The 22,219-nt window shown below is 47.4% G+C and overlaps 2 protein-coding genes across 2 annotated transcripts in view; one reads left to right on the plus strand and one right to left on the minus strand.

Annotated features, from left to right (window-relative positions):
• mettl21a (methyltransferase 21A, HSPA lysine) overlaps positions 1–22,219 on the minus strand; it is a 201,695-nt gene that overhangs the window by 138,912 nt on the left and 40,564 nt on the right. The window lies entirely within an intron of this gene.
• Positions 3,738–22,219, plus strand: part of kcnh3 (potassium voltage-gated channel, subfamily H (eag-related), member 3) — a 161,781-nt gene continuing 143,299 nt past the window's right edge. The window contains 1 exon segment of the mRNA XM_061234144.1: positions 3,738–4,500. Within this exon segment, the coding sequence (XP_061090128.1) occupies positions 4,425–4,500 (76 nt within the window). The 5' untranslated portion in view covers positions 3,738–4,424.

Below are 22,219 nucleotides of genomic sequence, written 5' to 3' on the forward strand. Positions count from 1 at the left end.
TCTCTGCAGCCGTATCCTTAAATCTGGGGGGGGTTTTTCCATGAAGTTGTTTATTAAGCTCTTTGTATGCAATTGATTTGTATGCACTTTGATTTTGAGACAGCTTTGTGGCTTTCATTTGACGTTTCTGTTTTTCATGACTTTGAATTTGATGCTTTTTCTGAATGTCTATTTGTGTCATTGTGATGTTCTCCATTTGCTTGTAATTGATCGGTCTGTGTGAGACGGCACAGTTTGAAGTTTCAAGTGTTTGATATACTGGCTTGTTTTGTCAGTTTTTTACTTTGTTTGAAAGAAATTCCTTTTTTACCTGTAAGATGTTGTAGCCCAGTAAAATACACCTTTTACTGAAGATTAACATTACAGTAAACAATTCATGGGCCAATGTCAGTCTAATTTCAAAATGCAATGCATCACTGGATAATGCAAATTAACTTTAACCTTAAAAACTAATTTAAAAAAATGACTTTCACACACAACTGTTTTGAGAGCATAATGTTTTTACTGATCAATGGACCCTAGTTAAAATAACGGTTCACTGCAGTGTGTCTGTCCAATTGGTCCATCTGGATTCTGGCATTCCTCTGAGGAAGAACTATGATATTCTTATTTTTGCACCTACCCATTAGGCAAATATTTTAGAACAGATAACAGAATATTTTCTCATAACATACCAAAGCATTTACAATTCAAGGATTTCTTTAGACCACTTTTAGTGTTGGATAATAATGAAAATGGTTTATTATCCATTTAGAATGGATATCGTGTTGGAAGGGTTGATGTTAATGTGCAATCGCTGGATAAAACCATTAATCAAAGATGTGTCCTACATCAACCGTGAATCCATCCTGAATCCTCCCTTTCAGTGGGAACAAGATTATCCTGATTTTCAGTATCAAACCTATCCTAATCTCAACCTTAGAATTTGGAAATACTCAAAAGCAACATTTGATCTAGGTTCTGGGTCAAATCGGATTACAAAATCCTTATCCCAATTTTTTAGGATTAGGATCACTGCTTCTAGTTTTTAAATACCCAATTTTGAGATCTGATTACTGAAATCTTATCCAAAGACGTTTTTAAATACTGGGCCCTCGGGAGTTTTTGTTTTCACTTTAAAATCAGCACCGAGTTCAGACCCAAATACCCAATATGGAGGGAGTTAAAGGTACAATAGTTAATTTTGGACGTCTAGCGGTCAAGGGTGGAATTGCAGCAACAAACACCTTCAAACCACAACACTGTTTATCCCTCCCCCTTCTCTGTAAATGTGCTGACGTCGAAACGCCATTGGCTGCGGCAATCAGAACCAATTTTCAACCAATGAGCTTGAATTATTGTACAGCTGCACAACGTTTTGGTACAGTGTGTCGGTCTGTCAACTGTATATTTTGAATTTAAGGACTATACACACAGGCATTTAAAGACGGTGAGTCAACATGTCAGTGAGCCTGTTTCAATGATAGGAAGGGATTTACTATGGTCTTGTAACAATGTTTTAACACAAAAATCTTACCTATTGTACCTTTAACTGGGCTCTGGTGGTTAATGAAGCATAGCGACACAGTGAACACAGCAGAGGCTTCAGAAGCATGGGCAAGGCCTGGTCTGTGTCTCTGTCTCTGTCTGGATTTCAGACCAACTTCTGCTCTTCAGTATTCAATGAGCACAATCACAGCCACATTCCATGATAATAAACTGCAGCTGATAAAAATTCTTGAATTGTACTGCAGTGTGAATTTCAAGTGAATGGGTCACGGTGCATTATGGGTAATTAGCTGAGTGAGCCAGGGTAACTGGTGGCAGTAGAATCCTGCACACACACCGGCCCTCCAGGACTGGAGTTGCCCATTCCTGAACTAACCTTTTTTTCTCTAAGGCAGTGGTCTCCAACCCTGGTCCCGTTTTTACTATGCACGTCTTTGATCAATTAGAACAGCTGATTACACAGGTAACTCACTTCACCTGAGTACCTGGGTCTCAACAGCGTGCTGATCTTAAGGTGAAAACAAAAAACCAGCAGATCCCGTAGCTCGCCAGGACCACCTCTCTAAGGATACGAGAGACATAACGTAACAAACGGTAATGGCGAGAACAGGCCATTCAGCCCAGCGATGCTCGCCTTTTCCTGCAGTTCATTGTATTGTCCAGCCGATGGCGCAATTTCCTATTTTACGAGGAAAAAGTTAAACAAAATGGCAATACAACGGAGGGGAGGTTTATAGATAAGATTTGGTGCTCCATGTCAATTTACGCAATATAAAAGTTATTTTTTTTATGTACATGTTACTAATAAAACATAATTGCTTTTTAATGCATTTTAGCAGCTATGAATTACGCACACCTAATTTACTCCTGTTAGTATTCCTGTTACAATCTATTTAAATGAGCGCGAGCCCGTATCTTTTACTGAATTACATCATGGGCCTTTTGTACTCTGTTCCGCAAATTTGCAGTTCAGTTGACGATCCCATCTCGTTTAGAAAACCTCGGCGCATTTGCACATCAACGCTTAAATTGACTTCGGGCAATTTCCCGCGCACAATTGTGTTTGTGTATGCCCCCTACACAATCTACACCTCATTACCTGTGCGCCTTCGCCCAGGTGGTGGTGGGGACGGTCCCAAAGCTCGGCAGGTGCGCGCGCTCCCAGTGCGCGACACGGCTCCAGGCAGACGTCTCCATGACTTCGACGTTTTCTTCTGGAGATGAGGAGTTACATAAAAAACGCGGCGCTTATAACCGATGAACGAAATAATAATTTCACGCAGTATTTATGAGAAACGAATTAATTTAGGATTACATTAGATTAACTCGACGAATATTTTAATGGCGTTATGGCAATAAAAGAAGAGTTCGCTCCGCGGGTGCCGTCGCACAATCGATGAAGGGAAGAAATGTATCGTGTCTCGTAAGTCCAAGAGAATCGCTCTTAAAACCTCCAATCTTGTTGTTGGTTTTCTTTCGGTGACAAAACACCTAAGTCTGCAAAACTTATAAAAGTTTCTTTAAGATTGACATATGAGCTAGTTTACGAAACAAAAAATCTGCAGCAGTACGTGGCGATTGAACTGGATATAATATCGGGGGAAGAGTTGCAGACATAAACAACTGAAAATCTGGTTAGTCTTAAAAGTCATTGTATGTTTCCAGCAATTTATGTCTCAAGTCTTTATATTTCCAAGCGTTTCAAGTCATTTCATTGTGTATCCCTGAATCCAATTTATTGCTTTTGTGAGTCTTATTGTATTACGATAGCTAATGTGGACGGCGCGTAGCCTATTGGGGAAACAGATTTGATTACGGCATTGTATTGAGCCTCCAATGCAAAGAAACCGTAATGGAGCCGCTCATGGCGAGCGGAACAATGCGCTTCGAATATCAATTCAGATTCTCGGAGCCCTCTCCCTGGATGTCCACGATTTAAACCGCTGAACGTCAACTGTTTAAACCGTCAACGGTGGAGGAAATCCAGGAGATCCTGAAAAACTGGAAGAGAATTCCGTTATAATTGTTTAATGTGAAAAGTGAAGGGGGAAAACCTGACGAGGAGCAGTGGACAGTTGGACTAGAATTTTATAGATAGTTGTATTATTATTAAGCAATTTTATCGTTGACCATACGCGTTTTTTTCTTGTGCCTATCCTTATATAGGCTAGGTGTATTTTAAATTCATCTCATGTGCGTAGGAGGTGTCTTGTAGAAGGCTTTTTATAAGGCACCAGAACGTAAAGAGCGAAAAAACCCTTTTCACTGACAGCGAGTTACCCGAGGTTCCTCCCGGGGTCGACAGTCACCAAACCCCGTCACCTCCCGCATGGAGCATCCGCCTTCGCGCGAGCCCCCCGGAGACACCACGTGACGCGAGGCAGCGACTAAAGAGCAACCAAGCAACGAGAGCCGCCTAGAAAGAGTGGGAGAGGGAGGGGAGAGAGAGAGAGAGGGAGCGAGTGAGAAAGGGAGAGGTAGACAGCCTTGTAGACCGTACCTTCGAAAAGAAGATCGCTTTTGAAGACTGTAGCAGAGGCAGCGCCACCAAAAACTTGCCGTGGAACACACTCCGGCACTTTACAGAAGACCAAGTGGATACACCGCTAGTTTTTTGCTGTTGTTGTTGTAATTGATGTTATTTATTTATTTGTTTTTAATTGCTCCTCTACCCGTTGTACATAAAGAAACTTTGGATCGACGGGCAGATCCCCTTGGCTTAGGGGGTCTACGGCGTGACATGCCCGTTTCCCCTTGAAGGATATGCTCACAACCCCGGTGTCAAAGTGGAGCCACGCGTGTCTCGGATCGGCGCGCTCCTCCAGGGGCTAGGATGCGCGCCGGGTACCTCCAGATTCCTGCCCGGTTTCGGGTCTGACACCGAATCGACTGGCCCGGGGCGCCGTGCCCGGAGAGCCCCCTCTACCCGGACCAGGATGCCGGTGATGAGAGGACTGCTGGCCCCGCAGAACACGTTCCTGGACACCATAGCCACTCGATTCGATGGCACCCGTAAGTAACTTCTTATTTTATCGTCAATTTCAGTTTCCCTTCCTAATTTCACGCCATGTCTTTTGTTTCATCGTTACGGTCGCGGAAAATGTCGCCACCAACAATGCCCTGTCATCTCCGCTGCGCACTGTTCACAATGAGCTATAAATTACTGAAGTCACGTGGCGTTGCTGAACGATATCGTAATTAATTTTTATCTGAACGCCACATTCAGTGCTTTACTCTTCTTCTTCTTTTTCTTTTGTTGTTGTCTTTATTGTCCAGTGGGGAAATATGGAACAGGGCAATAGTCCTTGCACATTTAATTAAAATAAAGTTTCGCTCGCCGAGAACTCACAATATGAATTCGCTTGAGGCGAATTTGATCCAAAGTTCCGGAACAGTTTCTTTTAGTGTGACCGCCTGGCGCTCGGATTCCTCCAACGCGCTCGGCAGGTGGCCGGACGCCGTGCGGTTGAAGTGGAGATGTGTATCTGTAAGCAGAATACAGATATAGCAGGTGTCTGCAGCCCCGCGCGCTCCCGGAGAGCCACGGGGCTTTTGTTCCCCCCGCAAAGTCAGCGCCCAATTAAGGCCCAAGTAGCCAGGTGATGTTCGTTAACGATGTCATCAGCTGCTCTAATTGATTAATTAAGAGCAGACTAACAATGGAAGGCAGCAGAGCCGGCAGCACTCCGGGACCAGGGGTGTGGAACCCCACATCGAGATGAGTGCTGAAATGCGCCGGGCAATTCGAGATCAGAACTGTTGTTCGTCAACAGAAAAAAAAATTGGTTAGTTGTTAATAAATTCTCATTATCTAATTATTAGCAACATTTTCAGTGTTTGTCAGGAACCAGGATATAGCATACAACTGTTACCTTGAAGGCTGATCACTGTGCTTACAGCACCAATACTGTTCATTTCGCCCGACACATGCAAACCCATGTTCAATATTGTGGAATAACATGGGAACATAAGCATTTCACAAATGTAGATTCTGGAGAGACTGCCTTATTTTAAACCAAACTAGAGCCGTGGCCTACAGTATAGCCAACGACAGTAACGCAGACTGTAGTACCATTACGTTCAGGTGGATTTTAACTTCAGCACCACACAACATGACAAAGAGGACAATGTCCGTGTCGATGGCTGGCAACAGGGGGGTCAGGTACTCTGTGACGCTGGGCCTGCGTTCAGTCTCTCAGGTGACACCGTGGAGCTGGGGTCCTCAATCGTACCCAGAAAGGGCTGGCGTGGGAACAGGCTTGAAAACATGTATCCACCTTCCCTCCACTAGTCTCCTTCTTCTACCTGGAAGTATGGGGGAGAAGAGAGGAGCGGAGGAAAGGAGGATACCTTTTATTGAGTATTGGAACCACCGGTTCTACTTGGCGTGGTATTGATTGAAGACCGCGATTAGTTATCTAGTTTAATTGGGTATCTTATTGATGGGCTGAAACGGAAACCTGCGCCCAAACTGGCTCTTTTCAGATAAGATTGTGGACCGTTGCCTTGGAGATGGTTCGGGTCCAGGTGACAACCCCGTTGGGATGGCGATGCACGTGGCAGGGCCCACGTGCCCCCTATCCAACGGTCCGGGCGATACCGAGTTTGCCGTTCAACGCAGTTCCATTGTTCGATTGCCCAATTTCTGAAACACTCATTTAAATGTGTTTTTTTGCCAATGTCTCAGTAGCAGTAAAACAAGAAACGAACATAAAACAGTCTACCATCCGTGAGGGAAAAACTTTGACGAGAGGCCTTGTAAAACGATATCGCAAGGCAGCTCCAGGGAATTCCGGGCCTTTTATCGCAGCGATGGCGCTGATCATTAATATTGTGCAGTACGGCATTTTGATCTTCCCTTTGAGAGCCAGGCGAGCGAGTATCGCCTGAACCATTTACGCCTGACTGACGGATGAAAGCGTTATCTACGGCTGCAGCGAGCGAGCGCGCCGCGGCTGATCCAATCGCATCTCAACCAGCCGTTCGCGCATCCTCTCCCGCGATAAGTGAGACCCAAGCCGCTTCACTGCATTTAGATTGATGTGGGATGAACGAGCTGCCGCCCCTTTGCTGTTAGATAGTAGTCAGTGTTTGGCATACGTCGACAATAGGGCAATTACGCGGTCAGATATTCTATAGGTTTTGTTGCAAACAGTATGTCGCGTCTTTAAATTATTATTATTTTTGTTCCGTGTGTAGGACGTAGCTATGGAAGCACGTTGATTTGAGCGCCGTAAACGCACGCAGGCCAGCGTGCTCTAGGTTTTATAATCATTTTAATAAGGCTGCCATATGGCCGTTTTCCCAGTAGGTATAAGCCTTCTTTACTCTCGGAGTAACACCTTTGAATCGTGCAGCCATTTTACAGAATTAATAACGTGCTTCTGAAAAGTGGTTCATATAATGTCAGGGGGCGGGGGATCTTGTAATCTCACCGAGGTGATAGGGCATCAGTGGTTGTTTGAGTCCTGTTAGGAGGCATTAGAAATGTCCAATGACACGAAGTCACAACGCAGAGAGCCGCGTTGAAAACACTGCAGTGTGGATAAATTAATTCGGCATTTGGCTCTGAAAATACACTTTTGAGAAAGAGGAGTGGAGTTCATAACTGCTTGGCCAGTGTACTATGTAATACTTCTCTGATTTGTTGTGTTGCTGATTTGCATCTCCGCGCCCAACGTTTCCATAGTTTCGATATAATCCGGAGAAGCGGTCTGCCTCGCGGTGTTTGGCGGGGGAGGCGGGATTGCTCAATTGGCGCTGAGATTTCGCTGGCTTTGGGAGAGGCAGACGCTGGCTGCTCTCGTCCGGACGGACATGCCAGAGGGGCGGGGCCCCCGGCTCAGCGCGGGGTGCGTTTCTGTGAGCTGATCGTGGCGTGAACGCGCAGATGCTGTTGTGTACATTGGGCGCTCTCCCGGTTCCGTAAATCTGGACATGTCTACGCCGCATATTGTCCTTCCGCGCAGCAGAGATTTAATTGAAACCCCGACAGCTTGTTATTACCATTTTCGATTTTTGCTAGTTGGGTTTTGATTGCTTGGAAGGCCCGCCACCCATAACATCTATTTCAGATAATTCCCCGCGCATATGGAATATACATTATGCCTATTACGTTGGGATGTAAACAAATATGATAAATGAATTCGGTTTGACATTGGAGAAATGCTCTCTCAAATGATACGTGACATTCTCAGCATGAAAAGATAGATTTTGTTTTCCTTGTGGTTAATTTAGCCAATCTATCAAATTTCCACCTGTCTTAATAGAAAAGGCTCAAGTTCAGTATTGTGAGCAATTCCTTCACTCTTAAACTATTCAACACACAACTGTGCACACACAAGGTAAAATGTGGTTTTGCCGTGTGCAGTGAGAACGACGATGCTTGCAATTAGCCGGGATTTTGGTGGCATCAGCCTCCAGTGCGGAACGTGACAAGGCAAAGCAAAGAAGCCATCCTTTTGGAGACGGTAGCTGGCATTTTTGCCGTTTGATGTGAAAGTAGTCTCTTTTTTCCTCTCTATTTCTCTCTCTCTTCTCCCCCCCACCACCTTCATTCTGCTCTGTACTCCTCCTTCCCCTCCTCCTTTTCATCCCCCCCCCCTCTCTCTCTCTCTCTCCACTCTCTCGCCTCTCTCACACAATGGCTCTTTCACACTTCTCCTCTGGTGCAGCAGTGATCTGGAATCTCCCCGCGCATGCCGACAGGGAATCTGTGCAATTAGTCAGAGTCTGCGAGGTCTGTGCATTAGCTGAACCCCCCTCCTTCCAATACCCCCCCCCCCCTCCTAGCACCCATGTGGACCCAGTACCCACTGCACACAAAGGGCCCTCGTCATCATCGCACATGAAACCAGCCCTGCGTGGGTTAATGTCGGACTGGGCCCGCATCCAGCCTATCACAGCCACACAGTGTGGTTTAGAGTGAATGTGTTTTGGTTTTTTTGTAACCCCTTTGAAGTGTTTTATTATTTTTTTTGTTCTCCAACGTTCTAAGTCGGCGTTCTAGAGCTCCGTTGCTTTCCATTACCAGCGGCGATTGTGACATCAGCATTAGAATGTTCAGTTAAGATCATTCTAAGTACGTATTTGTGACCTCACGTCTTCAAAGCGTTAATGTCTGTCCGAAGTGGTTAATTTCCAATGCTCACATCTTGTTTTAGCATAAACGGCCTCAAAGCTCCCGCAACTCAGCACGGCACCTACCGTGTGTTAATGAAACGCAAGGATGCGATGCGCTTAAAATTACATCGACAACCACAACAGCAACAACAACAACAACAACAGAAAGGGAGAATAATAATTCAGATGAACATTTACACGGAACGGTCGACGTGTCCCACCGTATGACCGTTCGGAGCGAGCGCGCTAATTACACACCTCCAGCGTTTCCAGCCCTTATAATTAACTCTTGCAGATGTCAAAATCTCCTGTTGGCCTCCAGCCCTGACAGAGAGGTGGGGGGGACGGGGGACGGGCACTGAACCGCAACACTAAATATAGAGCTATTCCACGCTTGTGCGAGGGACCCACTTTTTTAAGGTCAGATCAATACGCTCAATAATGCGTCTTGGAGGTACGCGGTCTGCGTTATCGGTATAGGAAATGGAACATGCATTAATCATCCCCTCGTTAGTTAGGAACAAACAGCGCATTCATTTTCCATAACGCATACGCCGGAATGTGTGTCAGTGTCAGTTCGTGTCGTGCGCGAGGCGGCTTAATGAAAGTGGCTTGTTTTGAGCGGGCCCCGCTGTTAAAGAGGCTTTGGCGGTTGTGTTGCTGTTGTCGGCAGGGCTTTTTAACGGCGCGTATCAATCGGTGGTTTCGTGCACGGGCTCCGGGCGCTCTGCATCGCACCTTGAGCCTGAATCACGTACACTCCCAAACCGGGAACGGCCCCTATTTATAGAGCGCGGATGTGACACACACAGCGGGGAGCTGTCTGCGCAAAAAATAAAAATAAATAAAAAATTGGCGAGTGTACGCATCACTTCCTGTTCGGAGTGACATTAGCAGGAAGCACTAGCCAGGTGCCCAGGTGTGAGTGTGTGTTCATCCTTCAGTAACCTGGCCGCTTTCCCCAGCAACAGTGCCTGTGGGTATGCGGGGGCCCTCGCTTTGTTTCTGCTGCATAAGGGGGTTTTGGAGAGGGGAGCTGATTCAGCGCTTTATTAAAATGAGACGTCTCCTCTCCCATTCTCCTGTCACTCATAAATACCGGCCAGAACCAGGAGAGTGTGATTCTGCTTGATTGAGTCCGTCATATGGCCCATGCCTGGATGTAGCTCTCTTGCTAGCTAACGATGTTGGCCTTCCCTCCTATACCATGTTCGTTACACTCACCTAACAATGTTAGCCTTCCCTCCTATACCATGTTCTTTACACTCAGGTAATGATGTTAGCCTTCCCTCCTATACCATGTTCTTTACACTCAGGTAATGATGTTAGCCTTCCATCCTATACCATGTTCTTTACACTCAGCTAATGATGTTAGCTTTCCCTCCTATACCCTGTTTTTTACACTCAGTTATCAATGTTAGCCTTCCGTCCTATACCACATTCCTAAAGGCCAGTTCCTAATCCTGCGGCAGGGCATGTCTGAGACTGACGATGTGCAATGGATGTCGCTGATCGCAGAGGCGTTTGGTTTGTACCCTGGCGAATGGAGTGCGTTTATAACTTTTGCTAAGAATAATGACCACAGTCCACGCCAGGCGACAATAAAACTTTCATGAACGTTCTGCCATTCCAGTCAAGCGACACTGGTCCATAAACTGGCTTTTATAATTACATCGCTTCTGATCGTTTTGCCTTTGAGTGATCCTGCTGAATTAGGAGCCTGTTCGAGTGAAAGCAAAGGTCATGAGCTCTCAATCAATTGACTCTATTTGGTGATTAAAGTACGAATCAAAAGCTTCCCTGCAGACATCTTGGTATAATGATTGCTCTTTAAAGCAATCATCGAGGACGTCACGGTGAATGAACGATTGAATGGAACGCAGTGTGTTGTGTTTCGTGCCGGCCCTGGTGAAGCCAGTGCGTTACAGCATAACCGTCCGTATAACCTGGAGCACATCACTGCCTCGGGCGGTTTTCGCAGTGAGAAACCGGTCCGGATATGATGCATATACGAACAGCGCTGAGACGTATGGCACATCAGCGCTGTGATACTGAAATGTCAATCATCTCGGTGTTACAGCTTTCACTGTCTGCTGTATAATACGCACCCAAAAAAATACCAGCTTTCTCTTCAGGAAAAAAAACCTGTTTTTGTGCAGCGTATGAAATACTAACCGCCATTATCAGTGTTATAATGTTTAAACTTAATTTAGCACGTCTACGCCACACCGTGAGAAGTATAGAATAAGAATATCGAGAAGCTTTTTTAAAATAGATTTTCTCACATTTTAAAAGCAGGGATATAGTCCACACAAACTCTACACAAACATTTTCCCAAGAAGCGTCTAGTAGCGCACTACTACACCCCATTCATCCAGACGTGCTCCTGATCCATGTCTCCTGGGAGCACACATCAGTTTTCAGGAGCAAAATATTCCAAAAATGGGGGCACTGCAGAGCCCTGTAGTCCACGTTCCTGATCGTATTCCCTTCTGCGTTCCCTTCTGCGTTCCCTCGGCGTTCCCTCAGGGTTCTCCTGGTGTGGAATGTCCGATCCCAGATGGAGTCGCGCCACCCTATTGTGATGTCATAGGGAGCGCTAATTAAAGAGATGTTAGAACAGAACAGAACAGAACAGGCGCGAGCTGCCGAATCCTCCCAGGCCACCTACGGCCGTATCCCACAATGCCCTACAGCAGCTGTTCCGCACGTGCGTCTCAATACTCGAGAAATGCATCCTGCTCTCCTTCACTCGTCTCCTCCCCCCGTACTTCTGAATAGGAGGCAAGTGAAGGAAACAAGGACACATTTTTATTAGCATTTCCGAAATTGCACCCGTTGTGTCCGAGAAGCGCACTTAATGTGCAGAACAGGCACCTGATCCACCGGGTGAGCTATTCTTTCACAGAGGGAAGGAGACGGCTCTGTTGACCGATGCCCTCCCAAAACGGGCACTGCAGCCAATTCTACACCTCTGTGTGGGGCTGCCAGCCAAAGTCAACCCCGCCGTGGCCAGAAATCGATGCTAGACTACAGGGCTCGTCACCACGTCGAGACCCATTGCTGCAGGAAGTCCCTCTCTTGTTCAGAACTGGACCGGGGCCAAATACGTAACAGTTTCCCTTTCGAAGACTTTTCTGTGCTCGATTGATCTTGCCTGGTACAGTTGAGCCGACCAAGATGCACAGAAGGCGGGGTTTACATGTTTATGAGGGCATTTCATCTGGTCCAATACACCAGACAAGCTCGGTAGAGCACAGAAAAGTATTTGAATCCAAATCTATTACGTATTTGACCCAGGTCAAATATGGACCCGGGGAGAGGGTTTCGTTGTTTGACCTTAGCTCAGCCTTTGAAGCAGCAGATCACGCTATTTTAACTGACCCCTTGCCTTAGAGCAGGGCTCTCCAACCCTGGTCCTGGAGAGCTACTGGGTCTGCTGGTTTTTGTTTTCACCTTAAAATCAGCACCGTGCTGAGACTCAGGTAATCAGGTGAGGTGAATTAATTAATCAGTTAGAGCGGTTGATTACAGTTAAGGGCAGGGTAACGACGAAAGCCAGCAGACCCTGTAGCTCTCCAGGACCAGGGTTGGAGACCACTGCCGTAGAGACTGGGGTTGGGGTTGTGAATACAGTTCTGACCTGGTTGGAGTCGCACCGATCCGACAGCCAGTTCTGTGTGTCTGCGGGTATCTCTTCCTGCGGTCACACTCCTATTTCCTGTCTTGTTCCCCAAAGCTGTATCTCGGTCCCTGTCTTGTTATCGTCTTATCTCCTGCCTCTAGAACAGAGCGTTTGCAAGCGCAGCCCAACCTGTCACTCTTACGCGGTGTGGACCATAACGAGTGCCCCGGTCTGAACTGTCTGCAGGATGTTCAATCCAGGATTCCAGGCGGCTTTTTAAGATTAAACCAGGATCGGCCTGAGATCCTTATTTTTGGCTCCAAAGCTTGGGAACGGGGCAGTGACAGCCAGTTAACCCTGTAATACCTGTGAACACATTTAATTGAGAAGTTAAGGTTGATTTTTGACCCAGATTTTAACTTTGTCACATCGTAACAATGTCATTAAGGTAGCTAAGGTAGCACATTGTAAAGATGGAAAGCCATTCGAAACCTCTATACCTAAGAGGAATGCCTCTAGCCACTAGTCTATAGCCCCGGTGTAGCCACGATAAGATCAGTCCAGCCCTTGAGCAAGGCCCTTAACCCTTAACAGTTTTCCAGCCTTATCAACTGTAAGTCGCTTTGGATAAAAGCATCAGCTAAATGACTGTAATATAATGTCACATATATACTTCAAAACTGCCTGGATCAATCGAAAGCACCAACCGAACGAATCTAATAAACCCCAGACCGGGAGCTATCCTCTTTAAAAGCCTTGTCTGAGAGCTGTCCGTGGTGCTGGTGTGTTCTGGGCCTCTCAGAGAGCAGAGGCGCGTTCAAGACGGCGTTCACGTTCACGCCAAACTATGTTTTCAGCAAACCCGTTACTGTTCAACGATTTTAAATGAACATTCCATTTAGTTAGCCACCAACGCATTTTGAATACAAAATGGACGCGATTTAGATTTAACAATGCCAGCTAGCTGATTCGTTGTTTATCTGTGATTAAGGTAAGAACAAATTATTCCCCGTCGGCAGCCATTTCTGTTTGCGGCACATTACCTTTTCAAATACTTTAGCTAACGTTAGCTAACGGTCGTGGCGAACCGAAAAAAGTTTGAATATGTTCGCGAAGGTTAGCTGACGTTAGCGATCTTGAGCGCACCTCAGACGTGCACACCGCGGCACTATGCAGAGACTAGAGAGCTTAATGTGACACGGTAGCACAAATGTTGAGCGGTAGAGGCAACAATTTGCATCAGGAAACCTGTCAAATGTTGGCTGTGCTGGAATATACGGCGATATTATGGCTGATTCACTGTATCCTCAAGAGTCCCTTTAAAAATATGAATGCACTGGAAATGGCTGGTGTGTTTATCTCAATATGAACTTTAAAGTAAAGCACTCTTTTAAACATAATTATGCTAAAGGCGATAATAAGGCTCACATGCCCTTATTTATATTAAAGTTAAACTCACTCAGTAATAATAAATTATGCTGGAGCTATTGCCATTTTGCTGGAAATTGGAACCAGGCGGAGAAAAAGCATTATTCATACATATTGTCGCTCTGGGAAAAATAAATAACATTATGAGTGTGTGTGTCAGAACTTAAATGGTAGCTCACTATAATAGTTTTTGTATAATGGTTAACAAATTTAGTGGTCACACTGTATAATTTTGAGGAAACCTACCCCTTAAATGGCAAGTGAATCCATGTATAGGGCTTGGAGAATTTCTAGTATGATAGAATTGCTAACACTTTACCCCTGACCATAAGGCTGACATAACACTGTCACAACAGACAGGTTATGTCAGATGACATGACAATTCTGATATCTATCTGACCATAACATCTGTCAAAAAGTGTGACATACTTTTTATATCATTTGACTTCAGCTGATATCATCTGTTATGCCATTTTGTTATGGCTGTTATGTCAGGTGTATGACAGTGTTATGTCAGCTGTATGACAGTGTTATGTCAGATTTATGGTGATGGGTTCAAGTAAAGTGTTACCATGAAGTCTATGGAGGCAGAGGAAGGGAACGCAGTGAGTGAACAGCTCCATTCTCATTTTTATAAAAGTGTGAATGAAAAGTGCGTACGTTAAAGACAAACCTTTGTTCTCTGTTCTTTCTTAGAAATGATACACTTTATTAGTCATCCGTTCTACACAGAAACCCGGCAGCTGAATTATGTGTGTGTGTGTGAGGGCTGGTGTGTGTGTGTGTGTGTGAGAGAGAGAGAGAGAGAGGGCTGGTGTGTGTGTGAGAGAGAGAGAGAGCGATAACTGTGTGTGTGTGTGAGAGAGAGAGGGCTGGTGTGTGTGTGTGTGTGTGTGTGTGTGTGTGTGAGAGAGAGGGCTGGTTTGTGTGTGTGTGTGTGTGTGTGTGGGCTGAACACTGCTTTTATCCAGGGCACACTCACATTACTGACAATGGACAGTCGCGAGGCAGAACGGCATTCTGGGATGTATGCGTCACATGACACAGCAGGGCTAAGAGAGGAGGCTCTGTGGACAGGTACCATGACAGGTAGTGCTGCACTGTGTGCCATTAAAATCCGCATAATGACACAACCTCTACTTGCTCTCCCCCCTCTCTCTCTCTCTCTCTCCTTTTCCTTCTACCTCTCCCCCTCTCTATCTCTCTCTCCCTCCCTCTCCTACCTCTCCCCCTCTCCATCTCTCACTCTCTCTCCTTCTACCTGTCTCTCTCCATATCACTCCCCCTCATTCTCTTGGTCTCACTCACACTCTCTCACTCTCTCTAACTCTCCATCTCACTATTAATCACTACCTCCCCCCTCTCTCTCTCCCTGTCATTTTCACTCTCTCCTTCTCTCCACCTCATTCTCTCTCTCTGTCTCTCTTTCTCTCTCTCTCTTTCTAACTGAAAGTCTGTTAAATCCATCCGCACAGGTAATTGAATGTGGATGTCAGCTGAGAGGGGGAATAGACTGACTGGCCCTTAAACGGTTATCTATTTTCTACCCGCTGCTGCCGCACATATGGAAACACCGAACGGTGCTTCAACACATCGTGTGCATTCCGATGACAATAAAAGGCAGAGATTACGGGACCCGCTTAACGCCTCTAATGCCCCTGCTTTATCACTGGCTCATGGGGTTGTACTCTTTGAGGGCTGTAAAAGTTAATCATCGCGGAGAAGCTTGTTCTCTCCCCAGTTCATTAGTGGTCAGTAGATTGTGGTCGTGAGGCGGGTGGGGTACTAAACGGCAGTGATGTGCCCTCGCCCGTCTGTGAAACGACACATCCGATTGGCCGTCTCTCCATTTGGTGTTCCAACGGAACACAGGAACCGAAAGTTCACGGGGTTTTTCCGTTCTCGCTGAACTCGGCGAGTGTTCCGTCCAGTACTGTGATGTCACAGCAGTGTCATGAAATGGTACGCGCTAACGTTAGCCGTCCAGAACGCATGTCAGGGTTGGATAACTGAGTAAAACCCGGAACGGCTCTTTTTACTTCAGTCCGTGTTCCAATTTTACGAGGGTTCCGGGTTTTACTCGGTGCACTTATTCAGCTAGCTCGGTAATCCTACTTTGTGAAACAAGGCCCAGAGCTGCATTCAGTTATGTTCAACTCAATTGTGTTTGTATAGCAATTTCTACAGAGGACTGCCGCAAAGACACTTTACAGAGTAGCAGAACGGTCTGAGCCCCTGAATTAGCAAGCGCACAAAGGCATCGAGCTCAGCTGAGCAGGGAACATTTCAAAGGTAAGATAACCACAAGGCCTGAAATGAAATATCTGTTTTATTATGTGGATAATCAGTTCAGTATGGTCGTAATGAAATGTAAATGTAATGCGTGTATTGAATCTCTAATTCTCATTTATGACGGAGACTCACAGATCCGGGGGGTCGAAGGGAGAGACGCTAAGCTGGGGGATGCCTGGGCCTTGTTGTGTAACCGCAGAGAAGACGGGCTTATAGGACGGGCTTAGAGAGCCTCCCGTTGTGTGCGCTCATTGTGGTCAGACCTTAAAGTCCCGGAAACCGCCGCAGTCAATGGGTCTGGTCCCGCTTTATGAGTCCTGGTTACCCGCGTTACTGTAAATGTCCCGTCGCCATAGTTCCCAGATCGCCGTCGTTGTGTCTCTGTTGCGCTTCTTTCTTCTTCTTTGGTTTTACTGACAGAACGGAGATAGGAGAGAGGTCACAAGGGGTAGGGGTTCATCACCCTCCGCACACGCGCACACACACACACACACACACACACACACCAGGGCTACGCACACACACACACACACACACCAGGGCTACGCACACACACACATACACACACACACACACACACACCAGGGCTACGCACACACACGCACACACACACACACCAGAGCTACGCGCACACACACACACACACACACACACACACCAGGGCTACGCACACACACACACACACACACCAGGGCTACGCACACACACACATACACACACACACACACACACACCAGGGCTACGCACACACACACACACACACACACTCACATACACTCACACACTCTCACACGCTCTCACATACACTCACATACACTCACACACTCTCACACACTCTCACATACACTCACACACGCGCACACACACACACTCACACACACACACACACACACTCACACACACACATACTCACACGCACACACACACACACATGGACGCACACACACTTTAAAGGGTCACAAACACCTGGGGAGAGAGCATGCCGCCAGGGGGTTGAAATGTCAAGATATCTTTTTGATTTTGGTGACATTTTATTCTGGGCCTGAAGAAGCTAAATATACCCTCACTGAGCACTTTATTAGGAACACCTATACACCTACTTATTCATGCGATTATCTAATCAGCCAATTGTGTGGCAGCAGTGCAATGCATATAATCATGTAGGGTCAGGAGCTTCACCTAATGTTCACATAAACCATCAGCATGGGGAAAAGCCAGGCAGGATGGTTTTTGTATCTCAGAAACTGCTGATCTCCTGGGATTTTCACGCATAACAGTCTCTAGAGTTTGCAGAGAATGCTGCAAAAAAACAAAAAACATCCAGTGAGCAGCAGTTCTGCGGACAGAAACATCTTGTGAGAGACATCATTGGAGAACAGCTTACTAATATATTCCTTATATGAATATTTTTACATTAATAGGATAAACTTATAGTTAGTTAACCATTAGCAGATATGTTAACTGCTTTTTTCATTCCAATATGAATTGGCAATATCTAATGTATTTGTTACGATGAATTAATGACAGTATAAATACATAAACAGACTTCTCTGTCATTAATTAACAACTATGTTAGCTAATGCCAGTCCGTGTAACCTTCTTGGAAAGTGTTGCCAACTGTGTGGTGGTGCTTCTCTTCAGCGTTTGTAGTTGATTGCTTTGGGTGTATAAAGACAACAAAGGCAAGGCACAGCAGTGTGTAAAGACCCGTTTTCCTACAGAGACAGACGGGAGAAAAGACAGAGACGGGCGGGAGGTGGAGAGACAGTCTCTCGGAGAAGGCTGGGTTGAGATGGGGTGTCTCGGTGGTGCAGCCAGCAGAGCACCGACCGCATGCTCATTGCGAGCCGCGACGTCGGCGGTTCGAATCCGACCGTCTGACAATTTGTCGCATGTCTTTCCCTCTCTCTCGCTCCCATTCTTCCTGTCTCTATATACTGTCCAAAAAAGCTGAAAAAGGCCTAAAAAACATTTAAAAAAAAAAAAAAGCGAGTTGAGACGGAAGGGTGGTCTGTAGGAACTGGGGGATTTGGGGCCGCGTGGGATCAGGGAGAGGACCCGCGTGTTAAAGAGGATCTACGGGGTCCGCAGCGGGAGAGGGGCATTACGAGCCCTCGTCGACGCGGGATCTGGGACACGAGACGAACGCAATCAGGCGGCCCCGCGTTCCGCCTCTCGTTCCCCTCAAAGCGGCGGCCCCATGTAGCTCAGCGCACGGGGGTCACAGAGAGCCGCCTGCCAATCATCCTCCGCCCTGATGGAGGCCGGGCTTAAAATAGGCTTCACGTGGGAAACGATCGGAGACTGATCTCTCAGACGAGACGCAGAGGAGTGGGGGAGACGCCAGGCTGGGGGGCCTGGACGTTTCTCCATCGTTTCGTATGGCAGGGCTGCCCAACCCTGGTGGAAGTAAAGACCTGCGGGATGGAACAGGGTTGGGCGGCCCTGCTCTAGCTGTTGAGTGAGATGTGCTTTATTAGGGTTGGAGTGAAAACCTACAGGACAGTAGATCTCCAGGAGCAGGGTTGTGTGACTTGGCAAGAATAACGGAAATAGTGTCCCAACATGAGGAGACTTGCCTTCCCAGCATGCACTGCAAGGAGAAATGTCTGCTTGGGATGCCCTCGGCCTGGAGTCCAATCGAACATGTGGCCCCTGGCCCTGGCTCTCTAGCGCCCTCTGGAGGCCTGGAGGAGTATCGACGTCCTGGCGCGCCCCGTATTCTGTCACGGAGACGAACAGGAGCGCCCGCGGGCGGGGCCCCTGTCCTGTAAACGTGACGGATACCTCCTCCGGGTCCCGGCCCGACTCGCTCCGCCGCTCCTGGTGAGGGACGGCCCCTCCGGTCTCGTGTGCGGAGAGGCGTGTCGCTCCCGCCGAGGCGGCTCCCTGCAGCGAGCGCTGAGGAACGGCCGATCAATCGCACCGACACGCCCGCTTCATTTCCTGCGCCGGCTGATGATCGTGCAAGATCTGCCACTGAACTCCCTTTCTCTTTCTCTCTCCCCCTCTCTCTCCCTCTCTGTCTCCGTCCTTCTCTCTCTTTCTCTCTCCCCCTCTCTCTCCCTCTCTGTCTCCGTCCTTATCTCTCTTTCTCTCTCCCTCTCTCCCTCCTTCTCTCTCTTTCTCTCTCCCTCCATCTCTCCCTCCATCTCTTTCTCTCTCCCTTTCTCTCTCCCTCTCTCTCCCCCTCCCTCCCTCTCTCGCTCTCTCCGTCCATCTCCCCGTCTTTCTCCTCTCCCTCCCTCCCTCTCTCTCTCCCTCCATCCCTCCATCCCTCCCTCTCTCTCTCCCCCTCTCTGTCCCTCACTCGCACACAGATTGATCGAACGTCATTATGAAATAATGTGCCTCAATGCTCGGCTCTTTGTTTTTGGACATGGTTATTACCCCGGGCAGCCCTCTAGTAAAAATAAGAATAAAAGACCCTCATTGAATCGAAGAAGAAATGGAAGGCATTACTCTATTGTCATGTGACATTCCCATTTACCGATTGAGGAGTTTGTCACTCCCTAGCAGAATGCAATAGCAATTAAGTTTTCATTCAGCCGGAATTGTTTACCACTCGTGTTTTCAGTGTTCAGTGTTCTAGAACTGCTTGGCTTTCAGTTACCAGCAGCGATTGTGACATCAGCACCGGAATGTTCAGTTCAGGAAATTCTAATCACATGCTCTACTTGTGACCTCACGCCCGTAGGGGGGTGAACGTTTGCCTGAAATGGTTCCATTTGAAAATGGTCACAACCTTTATTGCCATGTCCTATCGTAGCATGAAGGCTGAATAAGCTCACGTGACTCAACGCGGTCAGGCACCTACCTGGTGTTAATGACACGCCGGCATCTTTAAAATGACGACAGCCGCTGTCGACCGTTATAAGCACACGTTTGCGATCTCACGCCTCGAAGGGTTAAAGCTGCAGAAGCCTCCTGCGTCCTCTTCTGGTTTACAGAAAGTGGGGGGGGGGGGCGCTCTCTCCACCGCTGAGACGCCTCCTAATCACCGCCTCCTCTCGGGAAATCGAAGCGCAATCACAGTCGGATAAAGCCCGGATTGGAGAGGAGAGATGTGTTCCTCCGGCGGCGGACGGCGGTCGTACGCGCGGCGATCAGCGGTCCCCGTGAGGGACGGGGCGCGTAGCGGCCCCTGGAGACGCGGCGTGAACGCGCGGAGCCAATCAGCGCCAATCAGCTCCTCCTGGAACACCAGCGCGCGCCTCGTGGAAAACGGATGGCGATCGTTTCATTAAATTACGCCCCCCCCCCCCCCCCCCGGTTGTCCCGGCGCTGAGTGTGCCGTGTGCGTGAGCTCCCGTGGCGGCTGGCAGTCTCCGCTCAGCCCCCGCGTCAGACCGCCATCACCTGCTGATTCGATCAGAGCCGGCGCAGGGCGTCATCGCCGCGCCTGATGTCGTCCGCTTGAGCCGTCGCGGTGATGTCATGAGCCGACTACACCCTGGAGCTGGGCCTGCCCATCTGCCTGCTCCTGGAGATCTACCGTCCTGTAGGCTTTCGCTCCAACCCTGACAAAGCACACCTCATTCAACAGCTAGAGCAGGGCTGCCCAACCCTGTTCCTGGAGATCTACCGTCCTGTAGGTTTTCACTCCAACCCTAACAAAGCAACACCTCATTCAACAGCTACGTTTGTGGCGCAGAGCTCCCAGTGTGGCATTGGAAAATGACACAACGGGGCAATTACCGGCGTCACAAAATGGCCGAACCCCACCGCGGCCCCACAGGGGCTCCACTGGGACAAAAGCGGGCGTTTCAGAGCCCGGCGGCCCCCAGCGAGGGAGATAATGGCCTCTCCATTCACTCCGTCTCATTCTTCTCTGTTTTCACACCGTGCTGGTCGGGCTATTTAATCTGAAATGATCTCTGTGGTACCCAAACCACCCAAATCCGAACCCCCCCTCCCGCCTTCCCGCTGCCCCTGAGAGACAGTCATAACAGTTCTCCTGGAGGGCCACATCCGGAACTCTCCATCTGTCAATCACAGCCTGGGATGATTGACAGGTGAACTGTGCTAAAGGATATAGGCGTCTCTGCACAGGATACAGGACTCTGTACTGGATATAGGAGTCTGTACAGGATATAGGAGTCTCTGTACAGGATATAGGAGTCTATGTACAGGATACAGGACTCTGTACAGGATATAGGAGTCTCTGTACAGGATACAGGACTCTGTACAGGATACAGGACTCTGTACAGGATATAGGAGTCTCTGTACAGGATACAGGACTCTGTACAGGATATAGGAGTCTCTGTACAGGATACAGGACTCTGTACAGGATATAGGAGTCTCTGTACAGGATACAGGACTCTGTACAGGATGTAGGAGTCTCTGTACAGGATACAGGACTCTGTACAGGATATAGGAGTCTCTGTACAGGATATAGGAGTCTCTGTACAGGATATAGGAGTCTCTGTAAAGGCCATTCTAACCCTGTTATATGTCAACACCTCATACATGTACTGCTTCTTGTCTGGAACATTTTCTGTGTTTTATTAATAATGACATGAAAAAGAACAACCATTAATTGGAGCACCGTGTCACCCGTTTCTTTGATAAGTGCTGTTCATGATTAAGCAAGATATTTATTATATGTTATTATATATTTATTATATGTCAACATCCATTTAGGATGGTACACTGAGTAAATATGATATGAGGTTGTTTTTTAGTGTGTGAGTGTGCATGTGTGTGTGAGTGTGTGTGTATGCATGACTGTGTGTGTGTTTATGAGTGTGTGTGCGTATGCATGACTGTGAGTGTGTATAGGTGTGTGTGTGTGTCTGTGTGTGTGTGTGTGTATGTATGTGTGTGTGTGTCTGTGTGTGTGTGTGTGTGCGTATGCATGACTGTGTGTGTGTATGAGTGTGCCTGTGTGTGTGTGTGTGTGTGTGTGTGTGTCTATGCGTGCGTGCGTGCGTGTCCATGCGTGAGTGTTTGAGTTTGAACATAGTGAGTTTAATGTCCAGTGTTTTAGTTATTGCAGGTTTTGGTTTTGCCTCCCTCAGTACTCTCACCCAGTGGGTTATGTGGGTGAAACTCATTGTGCAATTACTGCAGCCAATTCAACAGTCAGCAGAATATCTTCCATAAAAAAGTAATGGTATCTGCAGAATAGTACTACTGGTGTTTATGTAACTGAAAAACCTGCATACCTACATGTTTCAACAGACCTGCAAAGCTATTAATGTTGCACGCAGATAGCTCGATTATTAATCTTGATTAATTACATTGATATGTTTGAGCAGGTAC

This window comes from Conger conger, chromosome 3 (assembly GCF_963514075.1).
Source record: "Conger conger chromosome 3, fConCon1.1, whole genome shotgun sequence".
NCBI lineage: Eukaryota > Metazoa > Chordata > Actinopteri > Anguilliformes > Congridae > Conger > Conger conger.